At 34.4% G+C, this 20,223-nt stretch overlaps 1 protein-coding gene across 2 annotated transcripts; it reads left to right on the top strand.

The window, feature by feature from the left end:
• Window positions 1–6,037: 6,037 nt before the first annotated feature.
• On the top strand, window positions 6,038–16,448 carry LOC108476491 (protein VAC14 homolog). 2 transcript variants are annotated; one of them, XM_017778698.2, is made up of 20 exons: window positions 6,038–6,475; window positions 6,578–6,691; window positions 6,804–6,869; window positions 9,754–9,843; window positions 9,939–10,058; window positions 10,151–10,179; window positions 10,294–10,436; window positions 10,524–10,618; window positions 10,840–10,926; window positions 11,132–11,239; window positions 11,373–11,464; window positions 11,665–11,746; window positions 12,486–12,551; window positions 13,522–13,637; window positions 13,798–13,918; window positions 14,112–14,273; window positions 14,393–14,521; window positions 14,910–14,978; window positions 15,234–15,524; window positions 15,966–16,448. In XM_017778698.2, exons 1-20 carry the CDS (start codon window positions 6,386–6,388, stop codon window positions 16,062–16,064), a joined length of 2,169 nt encoding a protein of 722 aa, XP_017634187.1. In that variant the 5' UTR covers window positions 6,038–6,385; the 3' UTR covers window positions 16,065–16,448. The 2 variants fall into 2 exon arrangements, 1 of the variants encoding a protein (XP_017634187.1); XR_008276083.1 differs by lacking the exon at window positions 15,966–16,448 and having other exon boundaries at window positions 14,910–15,047; window positions 15,234–15,353.
• Window positions 16,449–20,223: the final 3,775 nt, after the last annotated feature.

The raw sequence follows: 20,223 nt of genomic DNA, 5'->3' as shown, positions 1-20,223 counted from the left end.
TAGTGCACCAATTACTAAATCAGGGCCTTGATCTATTTCACCAGCTTTGATGGCGGAGCGAAAACAGAAGGGGTTATGCTTTTGGTGTGGAGCCAAGTATCAAGCGGGGCATAAGTGTGTTAGATTTCAGCTATATCAAGTATTGTTGGACCCTTTGTCTAACAGTGAAGCAGAGGAATTTCAAGAATGTTCTGACAAACTTGACGAGAATGGCTCAAAAGAAGAGTCTTCCAAATCGCCAGTCATTTCACTACATGCTCTTACTGGGTTACAAGGGTATAATACGATGAGAGTGACTGCTCGAGTAGGTTCCAGTTGGGCTATCATCTTAGTAAACTTTGGTAGCACGCATAATTTTATTGATGCCAAGTTGGTCAGTAAGCTTTCATTACCAGTAACTCGTTAAGAGCAGTTGAGAGTTTAAGTAGCAAATGGTAGTTGCCTGTTCACCAAGGGAATGTGTAAGGGAGTTTCATGGGAAGTTCAAGGCTATCATTTTGAAACCGACTTGATGGTCTTGCCTTTGAAAGGGTGTGATATAATATTGGGGGTTCAGTGGCTGCTGGCATTGGGTGATACTGTTTGGAATTTTAGCTCTTTGACCATGCAATTTATGGTTAAGGGCCAACTTTGCGTTATTCATGGTATTATGCCTGGTTCACTAGCAGTAGAGAATGGTGGCTCGGGTTCAAAATGCTTTGTAGCTGTTGGACAAGCTTTGGGACCCTATAAAGTAGTCATGAGTTTGTGACACTTTTGGTTTTGGACATAAGTGATTCGAAGGAACAGCTGCAACGGTTACTGGCAGATTTTGATGATATTTTTCAAGTCCCAAAAAGCTTACCTCCATATAGGCTACATGACCATAAGATTCCTTTGAAGAATGAAAGAGTTGTCATTAAAATGCGACCGTATAGATATCCAGCTATTCAAAAGAATGATATGGAAAAGTTGATTTGGGAAATGCTTCAAGCTGGGATAATTCAAGATAGCAATAGCTCGTTTGCCTCTCCTATAGTAATGGTCAAGAAGAAAGATAGCAGCTGGAGGTTGTGTGTCGATTACAGGCAATTAAACTAGCACACAATTAAGGATAAGTTTCCCATTCCTATAATTGAAGAGTTGTTGGATGAGCTTGGTGAAGCTAGAGTATTTTCTAAGCTGGATTTGAGATCTGGATATCATCAAACCCGGATGTGGGAACCTAATGTACATAAGACAATGTTTCGAACGCATGAAGGGCACTACGAGTTTCTCGTAATGCCCTTTGGCCTCACTAATACCCCATCTAGTTTTCAAGCACTGATGAATTCGATTTTCAAGCCATTGTTGAGGAAGTTTATCCTAGTGTTCTTTGATGACATCCTAGTGTATTCAAAGTCATGGCCCGAGCATTTAGAACATTTGCATGAGGTCCTTCTCATCTTAAGGAAACAACAATTGTTTGCTAAAAAAATAAATGCTGTTTTGGCACTTCTCAAATCGAGTATTTAAGACATGTGTTGCATGCTGGTACAGTTTCTATGGACAAATCCAAAATCGAATGTATTTCTTCTTGGCTGGTTCCTAGCTCAGTGAAGGAGTTAAGAAGCTTCCTCGGGCTCTCTGGATATTACAGAAAGTTTATTAAGGATTATGAGGTGATGGCCAAACTTCTCACTGAATTGTTGAAGAAAAATGGGTGGAGTTGGTCAGATCAAGCTTCAATGGCCTTTCAAGCATTAAAAGGGGCTTTATGTGCATCACCTGTCCTAGTATTGCCTAACTTCCAACTCGAGTTTACTGTGGATACAGATACAAGTGGATTTGGGATTGGCGCAGTGTTGCAACAGCAAGGGAGACCAGTGGCCTTCTTTAGCAAAGCCTTGGGGGTACGACATCAGGCCTTATCGATTTATGAGAAGAAGATGCTTGCGGTTTTACTAGCTGTTCGCAAGTGGCATACGTATTTGGTGGGGCGACATTTCAAAATTCGCACTGACCACCAGAGTTTGAGATTCTTATCCGATCAGATGGCTATTACTCCGTTCCAGCAATGCTGGGTAGCTAAAATGCTCGGCTATGATTTTGAAGTCTCGTATCTAAAAGGCATCAATAATAGGGTGGCTGATGCTCTTTCTCGTCAACCTCAATTGGAGCAGTGCTAGTGTTTTCAAGCTTCAGTCAGTTCAGTTATTTTAGGTCTTTTGAAGCAAGTGCAACAGTCATATACAACAGATGAAAAATTGAACCACATCATACAAAATATTCAACAGCAGTGAAATCAAAATCCGAAGTATTCATAGGACGGTCGGTTCTTGAGAAGAAAATGAAAGATTGTGGTAGGAAAAATATTGCAGCTGCGACAGGAACTATTTTATCATTTCCATGCGAGTGCAATGGTGGGGGGCATTCAGGCGTGCATGCCACTAAGAAAAGGATGTCTAGTTTGTTATATTGGAAGGGCCTCACCACTGATGTAAAAAAATGGATAAAGGAGTGTGTAATCTGTCAGAAATGCAAGGGTGAGACTGTTGCATCCCCAAGACTTCTTCAGCCCTTACCTATTCCTAAAAGAGCTTGGCCTATGATTAGTTTGGACTACCACATTCTAATAGGAAAAACTCTATACTTGTGGTGGTGGATCATTTGACCAAATATGGTCATTTTCTAGCTCTTTCTCATCTGTTTACTGCTAAAGATGTGGCACAAGAGTTTTTGAACCATGTGTACAAGCTCCATGGTATGCCTGATGCAATTATATCAGACATGGATAGAATTTTCCTCAGCAATTTTTGGCACGAGTTGTTTTGATAGGCTGGCACCAAACTTCTGTTATCCACAGCGTATCACCCCCAAACAAACAGGCAAATGGAGGTATTGAATCTTTGCTTGGAGAATTATTTAAGGTGTATGATTGGCGAAACACCTTCAAAATAGTTCCATTGGTTATCTCTGGCTGAGTGGTGGTACAATTCGTCTTTCCATTCTTCGATCCAACTCACCCCATATGAAGCCTTGTATGGTCAGTCTCCACCTCAACACATGCCCTACTTGGCTGGGGCTTCATCGGTTGCAGTGGTAGACAGAAGTTTGCAAGCTAGAGAAGCAGCAAGGAAACTATTGCAGTTCCATTTGAAAAGGGCTAAAAACCGTATGAAACAGTTTGCTGACAAACGCCGATCAGAAAGGAGTTTCCAACTGGGTGATTTAGTGTATTTGCGACTGCAACCTTATAGCAGCAGACGGTCAGGAAGATTCTTAATAAAAAACTATCTCCTAAGTACTATGGCTCGTTCCCTGTGATCAAAAGAATAGGGGCAGTAGCATACACTCTACAACTACCTCCGGGGTCTCGTATACATCCCACTTTTCATGTGTCTCAGTTAAAAAAACATATAGGATCAGCACCTGCTCAAGCTTCCTTACCAGTGGTGGATGTTCATGGTGCATTACAGAAGGAACCGGTGAGAATTGTGGATAGAAGAATTGTGAAAAAAGGAACTCAAGATGTTACTGAGGTGTTAGTGGAATGGGTAGACTCTTTTCCTGAAGACGCAACTTGGGAACCCCTTAACAGTTTGCAGGCCAGATTTCCTCAGTTTCATCTTTGAGGACAAGGATTTCTTCATGAAGGCAGCACTTGTTATGAGCTGGAAATAATTAGTAAAAAAAAAATTAGTTATTAGTGGTTAATGTTTAAGTCAAAACGGTGAGTTTTGTTTATATGTAAAATGGGGCGTTTGGCTATAACCGAATTGCCACATTGTTCTCTTGTCATTTGTTTTCTTTTAAGTGCAGGATGTATGGGGAAAATTTAGTTATGGAAATATTGAAGCAAATTCTCTTCCAAAATTCTTCTCTCTAATTCTTCTCTTCTCTTTCGTAATTCTTCTTCTTCTTCTATTCATATTCTAAGTTCTTATCAAGACGTCACATTATACTCCTTATCTCGGACTTTTTTAGTGACTGGTTCAATCTCTGAAGGTATCGGCAAGCCAGGCTGTTCAAAACTCGACAAGGTTGCAGTAGCGAAATCCATTTTTCTTCCCCTTACGTGCTTTAGTTGTTTGTTTTAAAGTTTTTTAATTAGTTACTATACAACTTATAAGCATCACCTTTGGTCGATACGTATTATAAATGTTTATGGTCTAAGGTAAACTAAATTGGATGTATTCATGTTATATATATTTGATACAAAATGAAAAATTCATTCATTCCAAACAATTCTTCAAGAAGGAATGGCTATTTTCGATCCATACAGCATCATTCATAATATTCAACGTAAACTTAGCAAGTTTATGGGGTAGCAAAGTTCCCATCTCCTTTAACGAAGAATCAAAAAATTTTCTCTAAAATTACAAGAACTAGTATTTCCTCAAGAATATTTTTGATAGTTAAAATGAACCATCTCCCTTAGTTAAATCTAAAAAAGACTTGAAGGCAATCTATTTCCACAATAAGCTGAGAAATGCCAATATCCAAAGCAAAACAAATGCCCTCCCTAACTGCAATCATCTACATGTCAAAACAAATAGTGAAATATGAGCCCAAATTAAATCTAATCTAATTCGGTGAAGGTTTGTTTGACTTTAGTTATTACATAAAGTATGAATCAACTACTCTAGTAACTAATTTTTAATTGATGATGGGTTGATTAAAAATTAAGGCTAATGTGTAAAAATTATATATTAAGAGTATAAAGTATGAATCAACAACTCTAGTAACTAATTTCTAATTGATGATGGGTTGATTAAAAATTAAGGCTAATGTGTAAAAATTATATATTAAGAGTATGGTCCCCAAATTATACATACAACACGACATCTCATCTTTAGAAAAGAGAGTGTCACATTTTCTAAAATATTTATACTTTAATTTGGAAGATCAAAACTATAAGATTTTAAGATCTCAAGATTTCAAGAGATTTATGTACGTTTTTGCATCTACTATTGTTTTTAATTTATTTTTGATAATTTGATATGACAAATCCTAATTTATTAAATTTTATGTCACTTTTTTTTTATTCTAACATAGAATGCAAAGGTAAAGCTTTCTTGGCAAATCCCCAATCACAGTTCCCTCAAAGTACCCCCTACATTACATCTATCATCAGTTAAGGCAACATCAACATTTAACTTAAGAAGGATGTCTCTCAGCGGCAGCTTCTATTTTCTATGATAATGGATTGGTAACGTTCGATTGGCCAAACAAGAAGCATCAAGTTCCGTCATGTATGGTTGGGTAAAATTCATCACTATGCTAGTGTCATTACCCATCCGGCCATCCCCCTCAAGTTTCAATTATTTCCAGTTATTTCATTTTGCCAAATTGTAAAACATCACCTTCGAAACTCCTCTATACCAAGCTTTCGAAAGCAATTGATCATCCATTCAAAAAATGAGTTACCTTCAACTTCTTGGACTTTATAACAGAAAGATGGGAGGTTCCGAACTTTAGTCGATTCAGCACAAGAGCAGAACATATGCAAGATAGATTCATTGCTGTCTCGACAAATACAACACAAGAAGGGTGCTGAAATTCTCCTTTGAACCAAAGTTTTACTCACTGGAAGGATGTTGTTACCCGCTCTCCCAAGCAACATTTTGATTGTTAGTGGTAACAAAGAAAAGAAAAATCTAAAAGAAAATCAAATTATAAAAAGTGTAAATGTTGAGAGTTAAATTTTTAGAATTAAAATTAAATTAGCATAATATATAAATGTTAAAGATTAAAATTGTTATTATATCAATTTTAAAACATGTCACCGTTAATTAACTAGTGACTAAAAATATAAAATTAAATAGTTAAGTGATCATTTTATAATTTTTATAATTAAAAATTAAAAAATTATTAATAATTGGATGAACTAATGTAATTTACCAAAAAAATATTGATGGTAGGGCTGGAAATTGATTTTGTTATTACACAGATTTAATTTACAGATAATTAATCGTTGGTAGATGAGTAACGTCTTTTTCTCTAGCACCATGAAATTTCACTCATACCCTTGACTTAGAGTCTTAGACTTGCTTTGCTGCAAAGACTGCACACGAATAATTTGGTCATTTGACTTTAGCCCAACGCTCTTTATCGTTTTCTCCAAGCATTTTTATTGCACTCACAACACAAAAACATCACTATCCAAATCCCGGAAAAATTTCTGTTTTTTTCTTCCAAATTTTCACTTTAATAGTACAGAAGAAAGAAAATAAAAAATCCTATCTCCTTTTCTTTTGTATGAATATTAAATTAAAGAAATTTTAATTCGTTTCTACTCAGTTTTTACAAGATCTAACTTGAAAAGATGATGAAACAAATTTGATTTAATCGAGTAAATATCTTTAGTTTGTGCTTTTCTTCTTCTTCCCTTTTTTGTTTTTAAACTTTAAAAGAATAATCTAGTATGGCCGACGCGCTCTTCGTTATTCCCGCCTCCGTTCTGCGTAATCTATCCGACAAGCTGTATGAGAAGCGGAAGAATGCGGCCCTTGAGGTTCTTCTTTTGCTTTTTTATTGTTTTCCATGTAATTCAGTTTCTATCTTGCTTTTTGAATGACTGAATTGCTCAACCGTTTGATATCATAATTTTGTGTAGTTTGAAGGAATTGTGAAACAGCTAGCGTCGTCCGGAGATCACGAGAAGATATCGCTCGTGATCAACTTGTTGACCACGGAATTTGTTTACTCACCACAAGCCAATCACCGTAAGGTTGGTCGACTATGAATATTTTCCAGAATTTTGAAATTTTTTATGAGATTTTGTATCTATTTGTTTTAAAATTCGGGATGGCTTTGTTCAATTTGGTGTTGTGTTTATGTAGGGAGGATTGATAGGTTTAGCTGCTGCCACTGTGGGGTTGACTTCCGAAGCTGCCCAACATCTTGAGGCAAGGATAAATTTGCCTTTAATTAGCTTTCTATTAGCACATTTTATTCTTATTAGAAAACCGTTGAATAATGTTTGCTATGGCATTGTTATTTGAGAACAAAGAATTTGCTATTTCGGGTTTAACGATTTTGCTCTATGATTGTAATTATTTTTGAGGGGTTGTTACGAGGGTATAGTGTTTGTTTATTATTAAGAAGGCAACTGTTGTTGATTTTCCTTGTTAGTTATTACTTTATATAAGCTATGGGATTTTCATTCTAGATTTAGTAAACTTCAGTTTTTACCTTTAGTCTTTTGTGTTATGTTACTTGGACTAGAGTGTGAGTGTCGAATACAGGTATGTATCCGACATGGATAAGGTTAGAATTTTCGGGTATTTTGCTCTATGATTGTAATTATTTTTGAGGGGTTGTTACGTGGGTATAGTGTTTGTTTATTATTAAGAAGGCAACTGTTGTTGATTTTCCTTGTTAGTTATTACTTTATATAAGCTATGGGATTTTCATTCTAGATTGAGTAAACTTCAGTTTTTTACCTTTAGTCTTTTGTGTTATGTTACTTGGACTAGAGTGTGAGTGTCGAATACAGGTATGTATCCGACATGGATAAGGTTAGACTTTTCTAGGTTTTTCCATAAGGATCCTTAGAGGTTATGTCTCCATATTCATGTGCTGGACATGAGTGCCGGACATTGGTTCTTAAAGAAAAATGAAGTCCAAACAAAATAGCTTTTGTGATCTCTAGTAGGCAGTTATAGATACATCTACATGACATGGGAAATCAGGATTTTTTTAATTTATTATTTTTTATGAAATTTTTATAGGATATAAATAATCATATTCTCACTAACTTGGTTAAAACGTTTCTAGTATTCCCCAGGGCTGCTTTGTCGTACAAATATTATTTGGAATACTTGCATGATGTTATTATAAGCTTAGCCTCGTCCTATTTGTCATATAAATTGTAGAAATCAGCTTATATGATACTTTGATCACTTTAGTTCTTCTCTAACCCCTTGCTTTTGTTCCACATTTGTGAATGTGAGAGGCACTATATCCCTCCTTATAACATATGTTAGAACAATGGAAGATCAATGACCAACTGATCAAATCTGTAGGCCTATAAATGCTTCATACGATTCAGACATGGGCATACGAACCCTACTACTTTTCTAGTTCTAATACCTTCAAGCTTTCCTTTCCATGTCTGATTATTGAAAATAATTAGTGTTATGTACCACACCTATTAAAACGGGAAGTTATATAATGAGCTAGTGAGATAAAGGACAGTTTGGTCAATCTCTATTGTTCATTTGCAATGCTATGGAAATCATTGCTGTTGAATCCTAGAAATTGGATGCCACAATAGCTCTTTTTGCACCTGATATATCATCCAGAGAGGTGGAAATTGTCAAGAAAAGTGGTCCTATCATGTTCATGCATTAAAGATAAGTTTCTAACTATCTATATGAACTTTAATTATTTTAATTAGTTTAATATATAATTAGAACCTTACCCTCCAACAGTATGTTCCTTTGGCTTAATTTTATGAAGCTTTTACAGGCTTACGAATCTGATTTGTTGGTTAGTCTTCCACTTCAAACATATGTCAATTTAGGTTTCATGAAGTAAGGAAACAAGTTATAGCCAGGCAGCATTTTGATCTTGGTGTCCTGTATCAATTCCACTACTTGACATATAGCTTAATATTGTGGTTTAGAATTTATTAGGAACTATTTCCATTCCGGTAATTGGTAATGCATTAGATGTATATATTATTTGTTTAATGTGCTTTCATTTCTTTCTTCATTTCTTATTAAACTTTCATAACTTCTAAAAGAATTGGAAACACTTAAAGATTAAAGTAAACATCGATGCACATTTAATTGCGTAATCAGGGAAGTTCTTAAATCATTGTTGCTTCTGGTTTGACCTCTTACTCCTGAGGAAAGATCAGATACAAATATTGTTGGTTGTTTGTTGCTGTCCTAAACTCTGTTTCACTATTCACAGAGAAAGAGTAATTATAAAATTTTGATTAGAAAGTGTAGAGAATTTTACTTAATGGAATTTTATTCTATCTTAATAGTACAACTTTTACAGTCTCCATATATGCACAATTTCAATCTTTTTTTTTGGGTTACAAAAAGAGGGCCAAGACCCTAAGACGCTTCAAGAGGAGCAAGACGTGGAAATGCAAGTATGCAACTCCTTCCATGTCTGCCTTCAAGAGGTTTCAGATATCCTGCAGGTGGATGCTCAAAGAAAACAAATCAAGCAAACAGCATTTAAACTCTCCCTTGCCATCCAATGAGCAACATTTTAACTAAGGAAACTTATCAGTAACTAGTTAACTAAAATATTAAAAAACCAATCAGATACACACACTATTATCTGATATTCTGCCCACAAAAAACTAAACACTCATACACAGCAGTTCACTAGAACTCAAAACAGTCACACGCTCACACCATCTGAAAGAAGGCTTCCAAGCCATTTAGTAGCCTGGTATTGGGACTGCATCTGCCGCTTGATTTTTGTTATGTGCCCGCCTTTGTATCTTGGCTTGGGTGGTAGGTGATTTGTTTTGTCTCCTTAGTTTTAGTCTTTCGGGGCTAGAGAAGGTTAGTGCTAGGATGGGGGTTGAGACTTTATGTTCTTTCATGCAGTCAGAGGGGATGACCATTGTTTCAAATATTATTCTTTCACGAGTAGAATATAATGTAAAATCGGAAAACTGTTACCTGCTGTTATGTTGGACATAGAGATTACTTTTTTCCTGTGTTGTAAAAAGTGTTTTTCCCCCAGTTGTTTTGTTTTGTTAAAATCTATTTCTTTCATATATAATTGAGTAATTAATTTGCTTTTGATGTAATATGGCAGCAAATTGTGCCACCAGTACTTAATTCTTTCTCTGACCAAGATAGCAGAGTTCGCTATTATGCATGTGAAGCTCTATATAACATTGCAAAGGTGAAAGGAGATTGGTTTGCTTATGACCCTTTTTCTTTGCCGCTTCTTGTTTTCATGACTAATAGTGGACAGGGTATGTTGTTTCTACCATACAGATTGTTCGAGGAGATTTTATCATATTCTTTAATCAGATATTTGATGCTTTATGCAAGCTTTCAGCTGATTCAGATGGCAACGTACAGAGTGCTGCTCACCTTTTAGATAGGCTTGTGAAGGTTAATAGTTGCTCCCTCAACTAATTGTTGGCATCTTGGTAATCATGTGAAATATGGAATTTATTGCTCTTCTTTTTTACCATGTGAAACAGGATATTGTTACTGAAAGTGACCAGTTCAGGTGTGCTTTATTCCTTTCCAATATCAGCCTATGAATCTTGTTATTTAGAGGCCTTGTTTAGAATTTTCTGGGAACCATCTTTATAATGTTATTATATGGTTGCTTTATCTTCAGTATTGAAGAATTTATCCCATTGTTGAGAGAGCGCATGAATGTCCTGAATCCTTATGTTCGTCAGTTTTTGGTTGGATGGATAACCGTACTGGATAGTGTTCCAGATATTGACATGTTGGGTTTCCTCCCTGATTTTCTTGATGGTAATAAAGTTTTGGTCTTTTTTAAGCTAATGTTCTACTTCTCTACAGTAAGTGATTTTTAGTTATTTAGTTCTTGATAACTTTCAGGTTTATTTAATATGTTAAGTGATTCTAGTCATGAAATAAGGCAACAAGCTGATTCAGCACTTTCAGAGTTTCTTCAAGAGATTAAAAACTCCCCAGTAAGATTCTACTGTCTGTCTTTGATTGATGGATTGGCTCCTTGGCCACTTATCTTAAAGCTTGTCAGCATCTTTATGGGAACCACATGATTGATACCTTAGACTTTTAGTAAAAAAGTTGTGGCTTTATTAATGTGCAAACTTACCAACAGTATTTCTCATAAAAAGAAAATCTTTTGTTCATTTGTAATTTTCTGACTCGAGCAGTGCTACTCTTGAAGTCTGTAGATTATAGTCGCATGGCTGAAATACTGGTGCAACGGGCAGCTTCTCCTGATGAATTCACTCGGTTAACAGCTATAACTTGGGTAAGATGAATATGAATTTTTGTAGCCACAGAAAGGGAACATTTTAAAGTAGAAATCAGGAAAAGAATCTTGGTCATGGATTCTTCCCCTTGTCAATGTGTTTGTCTGTCCTATGATATTCTTAAATTTACATTCTGTTCATATATTGATTATTTCATCTGGTATTTTTACTTTATAGAAATTTGAGATTTTCCCCATTGTACAGATAAATGAGTTTGTAAAGCTTGGTAGAGACCAGCTTGTTCCTTACTATGCTGACATACTGGGAGTCATTCTCCCCTGCATATCTGATAAAGAAGAGAAAATTAGAGTAGTAAGTTTAGTTTATCTCTTCTGCTGTCTCCTTAATCTACTTTAAAAAACTATCTGCAATGTCTTTCAAAATTTGTGTGGAGTTCTTTCCTTAGTATTCATTTTGTGCGTTTGATTTCATTTTCTTGTATTAGGTCGCTCGTGAAACCAATGAGGAGCTTCGTGCAATCAAGGCTGATCCAGCAGAAACTTTTGATGTGGGTGCCATTCTCTCCATCACAAGGAGGTGTAGTTTTTGTTCCCTGGGAAAAGTTCTAGGTTTGAAATGCTACTAGCAATTTGCACTTTTATGGGGGATATATAGCTCTTCTGTATCTTGAAGGTTGAAGAGCTATACAAAAGTGTTTGAAATGGTGACTTATTTGACCCCTGAAATGATCACTTAAAATGATTTTGTACTAATTAGTATTTTTTTTTACTGGTCAGGCAACTTGATAGTGAGTGGGAGGCCACTAGAATTGAAGCATTGCACTGGATATCAACCCTTTTAAATAGATATCGTGCTGAGGTGAGAGGGCAGTTATCTGTGAACTTAATGCCGGTTGTGCTCGTATTTTCTCATATTTTAATGTTTAGAATCATCATAATGATCTTAGTTGCATAACAACTTCATTGAAGTCCCATTTTTGTGTTAGTGTTGAAGTATCTAAACACTCAACAAATCTTATCTTTTAAAATTATACCTGACAGGGTTTCTGACTTTAATGTTTATGTTCCTTTCCACCATTATTATCATTTTGAAGTTTCAAGGAGTGTCTATCTCTAACATATGCATTGGCAGTTGAAGATTTGTTAAGTACTAGTAATAATTCTCATTACTAAAGATGATGGTTATTAAGTTACTGCTAGATGCAAAGTACAAAAGGTTTCGATCTAGATTCCACCTAACCTTTTTATTCTGAAAAAAAAATGGTCAACAATGTCGTCTTGATGGTTGCCAAAATCAATCGTTCTTGACTTATTATTTGGATACACAGATATTCTTAGTATTTATCTCACTAAATGTCCTAGTTGACATCTCTTTGAAATATTTTAGCACTTTTGGTGGAAGTACATCTGATGCTGCATGCTTGAAATCTTTTCATGTTTGTAGAAAGACCACATTCCCTGTTTAAGGGCATAATAGTTTCAACAAAAACCGAGACAAAAAGTGTATAGCCTCATGCAAAATTTGTTATTTCAATGGTAGATTATCAATTGAACTGTTGCTCCAATATAGGCAATGTTTAATGTTTCACCTGATACAGGTCTTGTGTTTTCTAAATGACATATTTGACACCCTTTTGAAAGCTCTATCAGACTCTTCTGATGAGGTAAATTTCTGCTTCTTCTTGTGTATTTCCTAATTAATTGTTCCATTAAGGTTTTTCTTTTTGTTTTACTTGTTAATTATTAATTATTTTGTCTTACATTATCTATCACTGAAATTACAATAGGGTGTGCCTATATGTATTATTTTTGTTTTTGGATGGAGCTGTTATTGAAAGTCAGCTGACAGTATACTTATAGTCATTTTCTCAAGAACCTAGAAAGAGTCTTGCTATTTTAAGAGTTTTTTCTCCTCCTCCATTCTCTCTTAAAGATGACTATAAGTATATGTATTATTTTTGTTTTTGGATGGAACTGTTATTGAAACTCAGCTGATGATATACTTATAGTCATCTTCTCAAGAACCTAGAAAGAGTCATGCTATTTTAAGAGTTTTTTCTCCTCACCATTCTCCCTTTCTTCTTTTTCTTTTGGAAGATGGGTGTAGAATAAGTCTATGGTGTTGTCAAAAATTGGACCTATAAAACTGTTCCATTTTAATCCCCTCTTGACGGTATTCCAAAATTTGTACCAGTTACTACTGACTGAGTCTATATTTTCGTTTCTTTTCTGTAATCTTCCATCATTTGTAACTGCACTTTTATGTCAACAATTGCTCCCCTTCTCTCGTAGCTTGTCACTGGTTCTTTTGTCCTTTTATTAGACTGTATTTATGATAGTTAAACAATCTTAGGACGTTTTTTTTCTTTGGAATGTATTGGTACATCTTAGACATTACTAGTCCATGCTTCTTTTGTCATGCATGTTGTGTTGGAATGTATCTAATATAGCCTCTGATCTTCCTCTAAAATACATTTTATTTGTCATAAAATTGAAATCTAATCTGTTCATATTTTTTATGATTTTTTGAGCCTGAACTATCTAACATGTTTTGTCTCTTTATTAATGTGTGTTAACCTAGGTGCTCTTGCTTGTATATACTAATTTATCTTGCAATTTGGATTTTTCTGTCAGGTGGTGCTCCTGGTTCTGGACATCCATGCATGCATAGCACAAGATCCCCTAAACTTCCGCCAGCTTGTTGTTTTTCTGGTGTATAATTTCCGGGTTGATCATTCTCTTCTAGAGAGGTGATTCTAGGCCCCTCAACCCCCAGTATTTTTATTTGAAATTTGTTATTATTATGAATTGTTTTGTTCAGTTGAACATTCACGTAGGCTACTTGGCCAACTTGCTATGTTTGTTGTATCTATCTACATGCCTCTTATTTATGATTCTCCTGCTTTTTAGGCGTGGTGCTTTGATAATCCGTAGACTTTGTGTTCTCTTGGATGCTGAAAGAGTCTACCGCGAGCTATCCACCATACTAGAGGGAGAAGCAGACCTGGATTTTGCCTGCATTATGGTTCAGGTTCTGTTATGTACCTAAGAATTCAACTAAAGTAATAATGCTCTTTGGTTAAAGTAATAAGATGGAGCAACTCTTTAACTTCAAATATTTGATAGGCATGATGTTATTCTTAAACTTAAAGTAGTATTTTCTTATCTTTTAGTGTACTGGTATTTCCATCGAGTCTCAAATTAGATTTTGTCTTGTGTTTCAGGCTTTGAATTTAATTCTACTCACTTCTTCTGAGCTGTCTGAGCTTCGTGGACTCTTGAAACAGTCACTGGTTAATGCTGCTGGAAAAGATTTGTTTGTTTCTTTGTATGCTTCATGGTGCCATTCACCCATGGCAATCATAAGTCTTTGTTTATTAGCGCAGGTACGAATCTATAAATCCTTTAAATGGCTAGCCAGTCTCTCTCTGTTGGGCTGAGGGAAGAGATTTGGAATTGCAGTTTAGTTTCGTGGTTGTTAACTTGGTTCTTATTTGCTTGATAGATGTACCAGCATGCAAGTGCTGTGACTCAATCCCTGGTCGAGGAAGATATCAATGCCAAATTCTTAGTCCAGCTTGATAAATTGATTCGCTTACTTGAAACTCCAATCTTTGCTTATATCAGATTGCAGGTGCTTATATAGATGCAATCTATTTTCCTTGCAATCTTGTAATTTTCATAGTTTTAACATGCTTGATCTTTAAGCTCTCTCTGTTTAGTTTTTGGTTACTTATGATATTTGCTTATACTTCAGCAAGTCTTGAGGCAATATTTTTTTCATTATGATTTTTTTGTCTACATATAATCTCTCTCTGATGACAAGCACTAGTAGTAGCTTCGACATTGATAGGGTCATGCATTCAGCATATTAGCGACTGGTCACCATAGTTGTCACTATAGTTGCATTTTTCTTATAAGTAATTGGTTTATTTCTATTTTCCTTGTTTTCTTTTGAATTTAGAAGATCTGTTGTGTATCTGATCCTCGTTTTTTTTTTTTTTTCCTCTTCTGATTTCCAGCTTCTTGAACCAGGAAGATATATATGGTTGCTGAAAGCATTGTATGGTCTTCTAATGCTACTTCCACAGGTACGTCAGTGCTAGTTTCGCTTCAGGTCACCCCTCAACCAAACCAATGACAAAAAAATGTAATGTCAGGTGCAAACTTGATCTCATCAAAACAGATCAAAAATTTCTTTTACTCCAGTGTTGGGTATGGGTATGGGTGATTGGTTTCAATGTTACTTATCTCATGTGTGTTTGATTCTGTCACTGATTGGCACCTAATCATTATGCATTAGTTTTTCCTCGTTAAATTATACTGACCTTTTAATTTAACTGCAGAAAAGTTCTGCCTTCAAGAGATTGCGAACACGTTTAAAAACTGTGCCACTGTGCTCGTTCAATGGCGACCAAATCAAACAAGCATCATCAGGCAATCCATACTCCCAAATTTTATGTCACAGTGGATCACAAATCAGCGAGGATGGTGACATAACCCAAGATAATGGGAATTTACAGAATGGAATTAATTTTGCTTCAAGGCTACAACAGTTCGAGCAAATGCAGCGACAGCACCGTATGCTTGCAAAATCACAAGCACAATCACGAATCAGTTCTGCTTCATTATCAAAGGTGTGTGTGCTACTTGTTGTGTTTCCATTTTTCAGGCATCGGTATTTTAATAACTGTGTTAGACATGTGGCACTATGTCTCAATTGGGTTAAGAGTGGAATACCTGCAAATTAGAACATATGATTGTATATTAGGGGGAGTTTGAAAATAAGACCTCTCCTATTAGAAGAGTTTGGTTCAAACACTAATTATGCTTTATGTTGCCATTTTTAACCTTTGTTTATCTTTCCTGTCACATATGTTGCTTCGGCTCTTCATTTTTCTTTGGAATATCTATGTTTGACACCTATTCAGACAACGGTCCTCCAAATACAATGGAGTGCTTGGAAAAAAGTGATCATACCCAAGTAGAATACATGCCTGTATTTTATACTGATACCTGAGTCCAAATAACATAACCACTATATGAGAATCAACTTGCCATATCTCTACTGTGTGCAGGTGGAGCCAAAAGCAGAACCCTGGCGAATTCCAACATCAGAGGGAAACAGGCCTCTTTCAAGATCATCTAGGAGAGGTGTGGGGCAGTTTCAAATTTAGTTGTCGTCGTCATCTGCCGCCTGTTGATAGTTCAAGGTCAATTATACCCAGATCTCAAGATGCATGGGCTGCAGGTGAGATCCGGATCCTGAACACTGTAAAATTGTATACGATGGTAGTTAGTTTCTTTTTTTTAAACACTTAGAGGTCGGGATGGTGAAAGTTTGGGGGGGGGGGGTCAATATAAGCTTGGGTTTTTTTCTAAGCTAATTGTTTTTGCCCCCTTTGTTAACAGGATTTGACCATGTGGTTCTGTTCTCATATTTTTATTGAAAACCACATGGATTAGAGGGATATAATGAATGTAGAAAATGCAGCTTTTTGGGTTTTTTTAGAATCTGTTTATCTTGTAAGGATCTTATAGAGTTAAGGGATTAGGCTAAATCATGTGCAAATTTATCTTTGGTGAAGGTATTGCATGCATTTAGAATCTCTGTTAGAATTAAGTGACCTAAATTCTGATTTAAATAAAATACAATGGAAAATAAAATAAAAGTAAAATCCATATAGAACTCTTTTATTTTATTTTAGAATAAGGTTTTAAACCTTATTAAACTTCATCTATTTTATATTGATTAGGATAAGGTGTTTCAATCCTACTAGAATATGGCTTTACAAGCCTATAAATAGACATAGTATATTCCTCTTATATTGGATTCAATTTTTTGACATAGTGAATTTTCTTCTCCTCTGCCTGTGATTTTTTTCCCGTAAGGGTTTCTAAGTAAAATTTGTGTGTTCTTTATTTTTTATTTTATTTTATTTTTCTCATGATCCATTTTAATTCAATTAAATTTACTTCCTGACCCACTCCTCTTTTTTTTTTTGTGTATGGTCTAACGGTTATGGTGATAGAACTTTTATATGCATATGGTAAAAGTAGCATGCCAATTCTTAAACTAAACTTCAGATTGCGTTGATCTTTGTATCTTAGATAAGAAGTAAAATAGTCTGCGAGCTAAATTTATGCCCATTTTATATACAAAGTTATAGTAACAAATTTAGTATATTTACATGTTTTTTTTTTTGTGTAAATAAACTCTCAACCTTTGATGTGAGATTTTTATCTGTTATAGCATTAAATAAGTTACCAACAAGTATTAAGTGCAATGGTAACATACATTATTATATCAATGGGAGATGTAGATTCGAATTTTGGAAATGACATTGTTTGGAGGAGGCAACACAAACCTCGATCATAAATGGTGAAAGAAATATTATTTTTTTAAATTCAAATTTTAAAAAAAAACTTAAAACTTTTAAAAATTATTTTAGAAGTGCAAAACAAGTTTTATTTAGTAACATTTCTAAAACTTCTAATAAAAGTAGCATAGTATTTTATCATAAATAAGCACCCAAATAAAACTCTTTTGAGTTTTCCTAGTGATAATTAATTGGGCTTATTGATAACTTCGTAATCAAGGTAGATCCACCCAAAATTGGATTGTTTCATGAAAAGTTCAAAATTTTAAGAGTTTCTTTCAAATTTATATTTTAAATTTTGATACATTTTAATTGAATCCTTGAACTATTAATATTGTATCAATTAATTTTTTTCCCCATCAATCTAATACTAGTTCAAACATAAAAAAATTTCGAATATCAATTTGGGTGTTAAATGTAAGTTCGGAACTAACATGGAATATGTTTAAGCATGTTTATACTTATTACATTGATAGTTTGAATATAATGGAAAAAAAATAGTGGTTTTTATATAAATGAGGGGTAATTTGCAAGATAAATTGTATAAAATAGTGCTTGGAACTATAGTCACAGTTTCAACTACGAAATTAAAAGTGCATAAACGTAAAGATGAACATTGATATTCTTTATGCAGTTTGACCTTAGTCTACATCCAAAGTTAGTCTACATCCAAAGCAATGATCCACTGTTTGCAATTTAAGTCCTAACATTGGACTAACTTTCACCGTTATACAAAGGTGATCATTCTCCCATTAAGCTTTTCCCTCGAAAGCTTAGTTTTGCAATCTAAGAGGCTCTTTTGATTACTTAAAAAAAATGCACACATAAAATGTTCCTAACTTGAACAATTTTTTGCTCTCTATCCCTCGGTTTTCACTTAACTTAGACAAAATTTTAGTTTATATACTACTTAAGTTTTGTTTATATAAGAGTCATAGTCTAATTACTTTTCTATAAAATAAAGCTAAAAATTAACATAGGATAATCTTGACATAATTCGGTAAGAGTTTTGGTGTAAAGCAATGTCTTCAAATATAGAAAGTGACTTTACTTGATTCATAAGTAACCAAACTTGATCCATAAGTAACCAAAGTTGACCCACAAGTAACTAATCTTCAAATCTTCAATTTTAACTCAATTGGTCTTCATGGTTTAAGCTCTAACTTGTCCAAATATCTTCAAAGCAAACATAGGATAATCTTGACATAATTCGGTAAGAGTTTTGGTGTAAAGCAATGTCTTCAAATATAGAAAGTGACTTTACTTGATTCATAAGTAACCAAACTTGATCCATAAGTAACCAAAGTTGACCCACAAGTAACTAATCTTCAAATCTTCAATTTTAACTCAATTGGTCTTCATGGTTTAGGCTCTAACTTGTCCAAATATCTTCAAAGCATGTAGTCTAATGTTTTTGTTCTAAAATTTGTTAGCTTTGAAAATATACAAGTACAACAATAAAACAATGCCTCAAGTTGGGGCCACTATTTCAGCCACAGAAACAACCATAGAATTTTCCGTTACCTTTAAATATGACATTTTTTTAAAGCAAATATAATTTTTTTTAAAAGAAAAACCAAAGATAGTGTTGTTGACATTTAAAGAGATTCTTTTTAACAAATTATTCATACAAAAGTATAAAGAAGTTTAAAATTTAATCTATATATTTTGAATATGCTATATGGCTTATCCAAATTACCATTTAACATCTAAATTTATTAGCAAGATGACTTAGGAATTTGATTAATATGATGCTTGATACGTGTCAAAAGTAATATATTTTAATCTTGTTCTTAATGCGTTTTTGAATAGTTAATCAATGCAAAATGGTGAATTTTATACTCCTAATCCTTTGAGTTCATGTTTCTATACTTAGGAGAGTATTTGGGAGAAAAACGAGTGAAAATGGAGAGAAAATTAGACAATTAGAGTAGATTTCAGGAGCCACACGGGTTGGAGACACGGCCTATCACATGGGCTTGTGCCAGACCATGTGGATTTCGCGATTCTTAGGGTGTGTGTCAAATACAAAGAAAAATGTAACTTTTAGGTTTTTCGAATATTCTAAGACCTATATACACCAAATATAAGAAGAGGGGAAAAAGGTTGTCAAAGAATATTGAAGAAAACTCAGAAAACACCATTGAAGCCGACTCTAAAGTAGATTTCCACTAAGATTGAAGATCTCCGTTTGATTTCTTTGAAGTTTATTATGAGTTTCTCTATTTCTTATGGTTATACTATTTCTGAGATGTTTTTATTCGCAATTATGAGCTACTTTTCTAAATACTTCGGGGAGATGAACCCTATGATGAATTATGTCTTTTGATTTCTGTTTTACACAATAAATACTTGAATCTTGTTCTCAGGTATGTGTGTTTAATTCTTGATTTAATATTTCTGGATTATTAATTGATGTTTAATGTGCTTAATTCAGAGGAGAAGTAAACCCTATTTAAGAGTAGATCTAGCATAATTGAGTGGAGTTGCATGCAATCTTAGAAATAGGACGACATAAATCTACCAGATTAGAGTCAAATCTAATAAGGGAATCTATAGATCGAGTGAATGTGATAATAGGGGTTTTAATTAGAAAGAAATTTCAATTAATCAACTTAGAGTCAATTGCTCTTAGTCTTGAAGAGAGATATTAGCATAATTTATGGATTTCTACAGATCAAGATATTAAGTGAATAATTGTTTAATTCAGATTAATAGTGACAAATACAGTCTAGATGGATTCTTTCTTGGGTATTGTTTTGCTTCTTGGTTATTATTCAATTATTTTCCTATTTTTTCTTTGCGACTTCTTTAGTTAATTAATTTAGTCGATTTTAGTTTAAATCAATCACTCCAATTTGCCAGTTAAATACTAGAAAGACGGTAATTTCTAGTACATTTAGTTTTCGTGGTAAGGATATCTTGCTCACCATAACTATACTATTTATCAATAGGT

This window comes from Gossypium arboreum, chromosome 12 (genome assembly GCF_025698485.1).
Source record: "Gossypium arboreum isolate Shixiya-1 chromosome 12, ASM2569848v2, whole genome shotgun sequence".
Classification (NCBI taxonomy): domain Eukaryota; kingdom Viridiplantae; phylum Streptophyta; class Magnoliopsida; order Malvales; family Malvaceae; genus Gossypium; species Gossypium arboreum.
Note: the sequence above shows the minus strand (reverse complement) of the source record. Positions and strands in the feature narration are given on the sequence as shown.

What these genes read in the sequence shown, in the direction of transcription:
- LOC108476491 (XM_017778698.2), top strand. Translation starts at nt 6,386, where the DNA reads ATGGCCGACGCGCTCTTCGTTATTCCCGCCTCCGTTCTGCGTAATCTA. An exon ending in CCTCCCTGATTTTCTTGATG is followed by an intron (nt 10,437 to 10,523) that starts GTAATAAAGTTT and finishes GATAACTTTCAG; the next exon opens with GTTTATTTAATATGTTAAGT. An exon ending in GTCTTTGTTTATTAGCGCAG is followed by an intron (nt 14,274 to 14,392) that starts GTACGAATCTAT and finishes TTTGCTTGATAG; the next exon opens with ATGTACCAGCATGCAAGTGC.